General features: G+C 44.8%; 1 protein-coding gene across 1 annotated transcript; it reads right to left on the bottom strand.

Moving 5' to 3' along the window:
* Window positions 1-1602: 1602 nt before the first annotated feature.
* LOC106581160 (suppressor of cytokine signaling 5) lies at window positions 1603-8337 on the bottom strand. Its single transcript, XM_014163031.3, has 2 exons — window positions 8080-8337; window positions 1603-3716 (listed from the first exon to the last, which is right to left on the bottom strand). The coding sequence occupies exon 2, from the start codon at window positions 3546-3548 to the stop codon at window positions 1893-1895; it is 1656 nt and encodes a 551-aa protein (XP_014018506.1). The 5' UTR covers window positions 3549-3716; window positions 8080-8337; the 3' UTR covers window positions 1603-1892.
* Between the last annotated feature and the right edge of the window lie 955 nt (window positions 8338-9292).

The following is a 9292-nucleotide window of genomic DNA, read 5'->3' as shown; positions in this document are numbered from 1 at the left end:
AAATACAAACAGTAGCATAATAAAATAAATGCTCTAGATTAAATCAAAGCATCCATCTGAAGACATACCACAGTGATGATACTTAAGATGGCTGCTGACAGAAGTGCATTCTCCATGCTCACTCATTAATATCAGGACGGCTGTCCACTGTAATTATTGCACACTGCACACATCAATTAGCACAGAGGCCTCTCTTTGTGTGTTTCCATTAATACCAAATTGTGTTCACACAAAGTGGTCAATCACTTCACTGCATAGGTAAATTATGCAATTAATCCATGAATGGGTCCCCAAAAAAAACGTCAAATGAAAGTCCTTGCATTAAATGTTTTTTGTCCTCTATGTCTTGTTTGGGAACATTTACGAGGGCATTCATTGCTTTAACTTGCCTAGTTAAATAAAGGTTAAATAAATACAAAAATGTATTTATTTAATTTACTAAAGGGATAGTTTCTATTTATATATGCAAATACAATTTCCTGTCTGTCATGTTAGAGGTCTGCTTTATTGAATTCTTCCAGATCTGCTTTTAGTCGCAGCAGAAGGGATGTGTAAATGTACAAATAACTAACTGTATCGTTTCATCAGCCTTTCAGGCCTAAACATCATCAACAGAGAGATGGCATAAATTCAACAACAGCATGGCAAGGTTTTCAGGTCAGGTCATGAGGACAAGGTACTAAAAAGGGAGTTTTATTTTTTTAAAGCTCATTGATAATACACTGCTCTCTTTGATATAGCCAGTACTGAAACATGATATTGAGATCACTTCGCAATACAAAATGGAGGCCTTCCTAAAATCACCATCATGCTGGAATGTGTATATTGGACCAGGCTAAAGCAATAGCCTCGAAGCACAAGGCACAATGACTCAATAATCAAAACGTAAGGGTAGCCTAAATGTGCTTCCATCATCATTACTCTGATTCCAACACAGGCTCAGTGGTAGGCTGAGAAGATCAATAGACCAAAGCTAGACAGAGATAGAGCTCTTCTCAGCAGGTGCCGCTTCATGTTCTGTTCTCAGCACCATAAAAAAACAGCTCTATTATCGTCACTCACTGTCTGTTTGCTCTAACACTGACAAACGGCTTCAATTCGCATGCAATTGGATTCATTTTGTGTTAGGCATTCAGCAATGGCTTCAGTGTTCTCTAATTTGATAGGAAGTAACACAACGGTAACATCTCACATGGATAGAAGCTTGAGACATTTACCTGCCTTACACCCCATAGTTTTAGTTACCTCTGAAAACTATAGGCAATACAGGAAAGTATTGGATTATTCAAGTAATTAGGACGAGTCAAAAATTCCCTTTCAAGTACCTTTCTTTCGCCTTCAAAGGAATGACACAAAATATATAAAAAATGAATTTGTAAATGGTTTATACCACCGGCTAGGTCCTCAGCAGCTTGCCAGCAGGTTGCCATCCACATTATCTACTAGAAGTCACATCTGTTCATCTCCAGTAGCCTACATTTGGCAATGGTAATTCATTGACCCATTATTAAACCTGTACGTGTTCCATAAGACATCCACCAAACCAGCCTTGACTCTGTTCACTTCAACCCAAAGAATTGATACATCTCTACACACATGGTGTATCATTACGATGAATCCGAAGTTTATTGTGAGCAGAGAAAAATGTGTGAATGTGCATCAGAATTGAATTAACATAGTATCCACAGAGTTTAAGACATTGGTCTTATACCGTAAATAATAAATAGATAAAACAGGTAGCTAGGTATACAGTGAATGCAGTAGGTAGGTATATGTTAATAAAGACAAATGGAAGGAAATGGAGTGAGTCAACTGGTTGTCCACTGAGCGAGGCCCGCCTCCATAGTGTTTAGTTAGTAACCTAGTTGTGGTTCACTTCCACCAGGTCTTTGTTATTCCCACCAGGTGTCCATCCTCCGTACCCTCACCCTCTGCTTGTAATGGTACTCCTTCAGGTGTTTCTTCAGGGTGTGGGGGATGGGCAGCACGTTGATGCCGTCGTAGGTTGTGCAGCTGCTGATCACCGCCCTGCACACGTGCTGCAGGCTGAAGGGCAGGGTGCGGTGGATGGGGTTGGACAGCAGAGGCTCGAAGAACATGCAGGAGTTGGGGTCCTTGTAGTGCTCCAGCAGCCCTGTGACGGTGGGTGCATGGAAAACACTGGGGTCGTGCACGTCGAAGCTGAAGTTGTGGTTCCACTGCTCGATGCGGGCGTGCAGCGAGCGGCCGTAGCGGCGGAAGCTGACGGAGAAGAGGTAGTCTTCCTGGGCTGAGTCGCGGAGGAGGAAGGTGCCCTCTGGCTTGCCCTCCAGCAGAGTCTCGGCCTCATAGCGGTCCATCACACCCCAGTAGCAGGGTAGGTTAGTGATCTGCAGCAGGTCAGGCACCAGACAGTGGATGTAGTCGATCTGGGTGTGGATGCGATAGCCGTCCTGAGTAGGGGGACCCTCAGCCTGGGACACAACAATTTCGGTTGGCTGGAGACTGGCTGTGACCTCAGGGTCAACCATGGGGTCAGGCACAGAAGTAGCCTCACAGACAGGGACCAAGGCAGATGCTGAGGCAGAAGAGGAGGCGGCCACGGCCACCACCTCATCCAGAGTGTCCAGACAGCTCTGCAGCAGGAGCTGGTGCTGCTGCTGCCTCTGGAGAAGCAGCTGCTGTTGCTGGTGAATGGTAGCCCTGTCGTCCCCTGCCAGCTCATTCATACCATGGGCCAGTTTGGGCCCCAGCTTGTACAGAGGGTTGATCTGGGCCGTCACCTCAAACGTGTGGATCTCTGCGTTGGGTGGCGGCTCCACGCCTTGCTCGATGCTGATGCGCCTGCGCTCTCGCAACCGGTCATCCACATCCTCCACCACGGCGGCCATGTTTGAGGCAGAGGCACTAGTGCTGACCACCAAGGTGTCCACTACGGGAGGTGTGGAGATGGGGGCTGTGTGCTGCTTGATGAGGTACCACTTCTGAGCCAGCTCGGTGCCTGCAGCGAAGGGACAGTCGTCCAGCATGAGTTCAGTAAGGTGGATCTTGCGGCGCGAGGAGGACCCAGCCCCGGCAGCAGCAGCTTGTGGCATAAAGACCTGCTGAGTGGAACTGGACGACGATGGAGTGTTGGTCTTTATGGGGAAACACTGCCCCATTGCATCCTGGATCTTTTGGCGGAGTGTGCGACTGCCACCTGCCCCCCTGCCCTCAGCCTCACTGGTTGATGGCTCAGCTGTCCCCTGTGCCAGCCTGGCTGTCCCCCTGTCCTGGCTGAGTGAAGTGACCCCCTCCAGGCCCTGCCATCTCCTGCCCTCCTTCAGGGGAGAGGAGGAGCAGCGGTCCCTGGGCTCCAGACCAGTCAGTAGGTCCCCATACTCAAACCCATCGCTGACAGGCCGCTCCCCAGCTTGCTCATGGGACGTCTGGCCTTTCTTTTTTCCTCTTCGTCCCTTTTGCCCCCCGCCGGCATCTCTTCTCTCCTCAGACCGGCTGTGTCTCACCTTGGGACGGGCGCCCCGCTCCCTGTCTTTCCCACGATCACCCGACTCCTTCGGTTCAGACATGACAGGTTAATTATGGGCTGGAATAATGGTAGTTGCAGTCGGGGTCAGCTGCAGGGAAAAGGTGATTTGTGGCTGTAGTCAGTTCTCAGCAGCAAGCCCTCCCATTCAGAATCTTCCCAAAGGCTGTCAATAGCATGTCCCATGAATCACTGACACAGTCACTTGGGGCTACAAGATAAAAAATAAAAAACAGAGTTTCTCTTAGCTGCAGCAATTAGGGGCAAACGATCATATATATACATTAAATATAACTAAGGCCTATAAGCAAGATTGTTTTAAAGCATGCCAGAAAACAATACATTATATAGAGGATAATAAACCATAAGACAACGTTATACAACACAATTTTTTGATCACACTAGACTTGTCAACTGATTTCTACAAGAATGAGGGGATGTCATTTTTCTTTAAACTAGGATAAAATTCAGAAAATGTCTTTAAATTAACAAAACATGATGTCAACTTTTTTCAAACATTGAAAAAGTATTTTTGCTGCACCCTGACAGCAAAGACTATCGATTGGTACAGTCAATAAACTATATTCATTGTCAATAACCCATCTAGTAGATCAGGGGTTCTCAAAGTGGGGTCCGGGACCAGATCTGAAATGAATATTACTCACAGATTAAATACATTTGGCCAAGGATCAGTGGAATAAGTTGAGAGGGTGTGATATTTTTTGCTTTGTAATTTCATTCCACTATTACTGTAGATTTAGTATAAGGTCATTTCCTGGAACTACAATGCAAAATGTTTACATTTAGCTCCTTTAATCTACAATTTATGTTCTTAACGTTGGGCAACATGGGCCTGGAAGGCTCACAGGGATATTGGTATCCACAGTACTCCACCATTTATACATTTTTCAACACTTCTTGTATTCCCCTTAAAATGTTTTTGAAAAATGTTTTTGAACATAAACGCACTAGAATACCTCACACTCAAATGCCGACTGTCCCAAGAGAATTCTCTTCGGTTATAGCCACAGCCGTGTATATTCCCCCTCAAGCCAATACCGTGACGGCATTCAAGGAACTACACTGGACTTTGTGCTAACAAGAAACCACAAATCCTGAGGCCACATTTATTGTAGCTGGGGATTTTAACAAATCAAATTGAAGGAAAACGCTACCGAAGTCCTATCAACACATTGTCCGTAGAAATCGCGCTTCAAAAACTCTAGACCATTGTTACTCTACCTTCCGGGATGGCTACAAGGCCCTCCCTCGCCCTCCCGTCGGCAAATCAGATCAGGACTCCATTCTGCTCCTCCCTTCCTAAAGGCAGAAACTCCAACAGGAAGTACCCGTGCTAAGGTCTATCAATGCTCGTCTGACCAATCGAAATCCACGCTTCAATATTGTTTTGATCACGCGGCTGGGATATGTTCCGGTTGCCTCTGAGAATTACATTGACACTGAGTTCATCAGGAAGTGTATATGGGATGTTGTTCCCACTGTGACTATTAAAACCTACCCAAACCAAAAACCTTGGATAGATGGCAGCATTCGTGCAAATGCGAACTGCCGCATTTAACCACGGCAAGGTGACTGGGAATAAGGTTGAATACAAACAGTGTGGTTATTCCCTCTGTAAGGCAATCAAACTGGCAAAACGTCAGTACAGAGACAAAGTCGAGTCGCATTTCAACGGCTTAGACATGAGACATATGTGGTAGGGTCTACAGACAATCACGGATTACAAAGGGAAAACCAGCCACGCTGCGGACACCGACGTCATGCAACCGCGGACTGGGATATGTTCCGGGTTGCCTCTGAGAATAACATTGACGTATACACGGACACTGAGTTCATCAGGAAGTGTATAGGGAACGTTGGTCTCACTGTGACTATTAAAACCTACCCAAACCAAAAACTGTGGATAGATGGCAGCATTCGCGCAAATGCGAACCGCTGCATTAACCACGGCAAGGTGCTGGGAATATGGTTGAATACAAACAGTGTGGTTATTCCCTCTGTAAGGCAATCACGCCCGCATTGAGGATAACACAGTGCCACCGACGCGACCCACTCCCAAGGACTGTGGGCTCTCGTTCTCCGTGGCCGACGTGAGTAAAACATTTAAGCGTTAACCCTTGCAAGGCTCCCGGCCCAGACGGCATCCCTAGCCACGTCCTCAGAGCATGCGAAGAACAGCTGGGTGGAGCGTTTACGGACATATTCAATCTCTCCCTATCGCAGTCTGCTGTCCCCACTTGCTTTAAGATGTCCACCATTGTTCCTGTACCCAAGAAAGCAAAGGTAACTGAACTAAATGACTATCACATTGTAGCACTCACATCTGTCATCATGAAGTGCTTTGAGAGACTAGCTAAGGATCATTTGACCTCCACTTTACCTGACACCCTAGACTCACTGCAATTTGCACCCCAATAGAGCCACAGATGATGCAATCACCATCGTACTGCACACTGCCCTATCCCATCTGGACAAGAGGAATACCTATGTAAAAATGCTGTTCTTTGACTATAGCTCAGCCTTCAACACCAATGTACCCTGCAAGCTCAATCATTAAGCTTGGGCCCTGGGTCTGACCCCCGCCCTGTGCAACTGGGTTCTGGACTTCCTGACGGGCTGCCCCCAGGTGGTGAAGGTAGGAAACAACATCTCCACTATGCTGATCCTGATCAACTTTGCAGACGACAAAAGTAGTAGCCCGATTATCAACAATGACGAGACAGCCAACAGCGAGGAGGTAAGGTCCCTGACGGAGTGGTGCCAGGAAAATAATCTCTCCCTCAACAAAACGAAAGAGCTGATCGTGGACAGCAGAGGGAGCACACCCCTATCCAGATCGACGAGACCGCAGTGGAGAAGGTGAAATGCTTCAAGTTCCTCTGTGTACACATCACTGACAATCTGAAATGGTCCACCCACACAGTGTGGTGAAGAAGGCACAATAGTGCTTCTTCAACCTTAGGAGGCTGAAGAAATTCAGCTTGGCTCCTAAGACCCTCACAAACTTTTATAGATGCACAATTGAGAGCATCCTGTCGGGCTGTATCACTGCCTGGTACGGCAACTGCATCACCTGCAACCGCAGGACTCTCCAGAGGGTGGTGCGGTCTGCCCAACGCATCCCCGGGGGCACACTGCCTGCCCTCTAGGACACCTACAGCACCCGATATCACAGGAAGGCCACAAAGATCATCAAGGACATCAACCACCGAGCCACGGCCTGTTCACCCCGCTATCATCCAGGGGTCGAGGTCCATATAGGTGCATCAAAGCTGAGACCGAGAGACTGAAAAACAGCTTCTATCTCAAGGCCATCAGACTGTTAAATAGCCATCACTAGCCAGCTGCCACCCGATTACTCAACACTTCACCTTAGAGGCTGCTGCTCTATGTACATAGAATCACTTATCACTTTAATAATGTTTAGATACTGTTTTACTAATTTCATATGTATATACTGTATTTTAGTCAGTCACTCTGACATTGCTCATCCTAATATTTATATATTTCTTAATTCCATTATTTTACTTTTAGATTTATGTGTATTGTTAGATACACCACTGTTGGAGCTAGGAACAGAAGCATTTCGCTACACCTGCAATAACATCTGCTAAATATGTGTATGTGACCAATAAAATGTTCATTGTAATTCAAGCTTTAAAACTGCAACTTTTGCCATGAGACTGCCTCCTGGCAAAATGTGTAGAATTTCTGGATTTGAGGTTTAAAGCTGCAACAACAAAAAGTCGCTCCGCTCTATGACAAAATATGTAGGATTGCAGAAAATGTGCTTTAAGCATGGAAAACGTGTTAATGTTTAAAAATAAAACTGCTAAAAAAAGTTCCTTCCCAGGGGCCGAGACTTGGTTCGTCCGAACATACAATGCCAAAGTCAAAGTAAAACCCATAGTATGCTATTTTTTCTCACTCCAGTTGTGTTCTGATTATGTGGCGGTTCCTGATGAATTTGCTATCACAAATGGGGTTCCCGGCTCCAAAATGCTTGAGAACCCAAGTAGATAACTAACTGACTTACTCCCTTCCTCCCTTCCTTCCATCCATCCATCCATCCATCCATCCATCCATCCATCCATCCATCCATCCTTCCTTCCTTCCTTCCTTCCTAACGGAGATGACGCAAACGTTCTTTTATAGCTGGATGCGATTGAAGCGGTACCTCTAGCTAGCCAGTTAACATTAGCTAGCTAAATGGCTATGTAGCATTAGCCTAGCATCTCCTGAAACATCTAAGGAATCACTCTTTTCTTTAGCAAGATGCGTTAGCTTACTTAAACCTTACACAAAAACAATATCATATATTTGTTTCATAACAAAAACCCTTTGACAATGTGCTAAAAACGAACTAAACTGGTTAATGATAACGGAAGCACGTTTGCTAGTTGAGCTAACACAGAAGGCAACATCAAAGGGAAAAAAAAGGTTGTCACTCAAAAGTATTACACAGGAATGTTCGTGAAGTCTCTCCTTATTTGACCGTACTCTTATACTGTAATGGAAATGTGATATAATGTTGATCAGATCAATTTACTTACCATAAAAACTTCGTTGTTGCTCTCTCCAAAAGCTAGCGAATAAAACCAGGAAAAGGAAACGTTCACAACCCGGAAGTAAAAAAAATCAACAACAAAAAAAAATCAAAGTAACTCGATGTAATCTAGAACATACGACATTTCAAAGCAAACTTATTAAAAATGTATAGGTGGATTATCCAGACGAAATGTATGAATGTACAGACAGTTCATATATTGTAGTTTGTAAATATTGACTTACTGAGTCTCCTGATGTTGTTGACTAACTGACAAGGCATGTAGTGGTGTACTGGAATGGAATGTACTGATGGCACCATTACATGCAAAACATACACACTTGTAATCCATACTCATAGGTATGATACATCAGAATGACCTATGATAAGACTGTATGTAACTGTTGCAAAGTTTCTTATATAATACAGTTGAAGTCAGAAGTTTACATACACCTTAGCCAAATACATTTAAACTCAGTTTTCACAATTCCTGACATTTAATCCTAGTAAAAATTCCCTGTTTTGGGTCAGCTAGGATCACCACTTTATTTTAAGAATGTGAAATGTCAAAATAATAGTAGAGAGAATGACTTATTTCAGCTTTTATTTCTTTCATCACATTCCCAGTGGGTCAGAAGTTTACATACACTCAATTAGTATTTGGTAGCATTGCCTTTAAATGGTTTAACTTGGGTCAAACGTTTCGGGTAGCCTTCCACAAGCTTCCCACAATAAGTTGGGTGAATTTTGGCCCATTCCTCCTGACAGAGCAGGTGTAACGGAGTCAGGTTTGTAGGCCTCCTTGCTCGCACACGCCTTTTCAGTTCTGCCCACAAATTTTCTATAGATTTGAGGTCAGGGCTTTGTGATGGCCACCCCAATACCTTGGCTTTGTTGTCCTTAAGCCATTTTGCCACAACTTTGGAAGTATGCTTGGGGTCATTGTCCATTTGGAAGACCCATTTGCGACCAAGCTTTAACTTCCTGACTGATGTCTTAAGATGTTGCTTCAATATATCTACATCATTATCCTCCCTCATGATGCCATCTATTTTGTGAAGTGCACCAGTCCTTCCTGCAGCAAAGCGCACCCACAACATGATGCTGCCACCCCCGTGCTTCACGGTTGGGATGGTGTTCTTCAGCTTGCAAGTCTCCCCATTTTTCATCCAAACATAACAATAGTCATTATGGCCAAACAGTTCTATTTTTGTTTCATC

Source organism: Salmo salar, chromosome 20 (genome assembly GCF_965601325.2).
Source record: "Salmo salar chromosome 20, fSalSal1, whole genome shotgun sequence".
In the NCBI taxonomy this organism is placed as follows: domain Eukaryota; kingdom Metazoa; phylum Chordata; class Actinopteri; order Salmoniformes; family Salmonidae; genus Salmo; species Salmo salar.
The sequence above is the reverse complement of the archived record's forward strand: the minus strand, read 5'-3'. Positions and strand labels throughout refer to the sequence as shown.

Coding starts and splice junctions, on each gene's coding strand:
- LOC106581160 (XM_014163031.3), bottom strand. CDS start 3,548: ATGTCTGAACCGAAGGAGTCGGGTGATCGTGGGAAAGACAGGGAGCGG.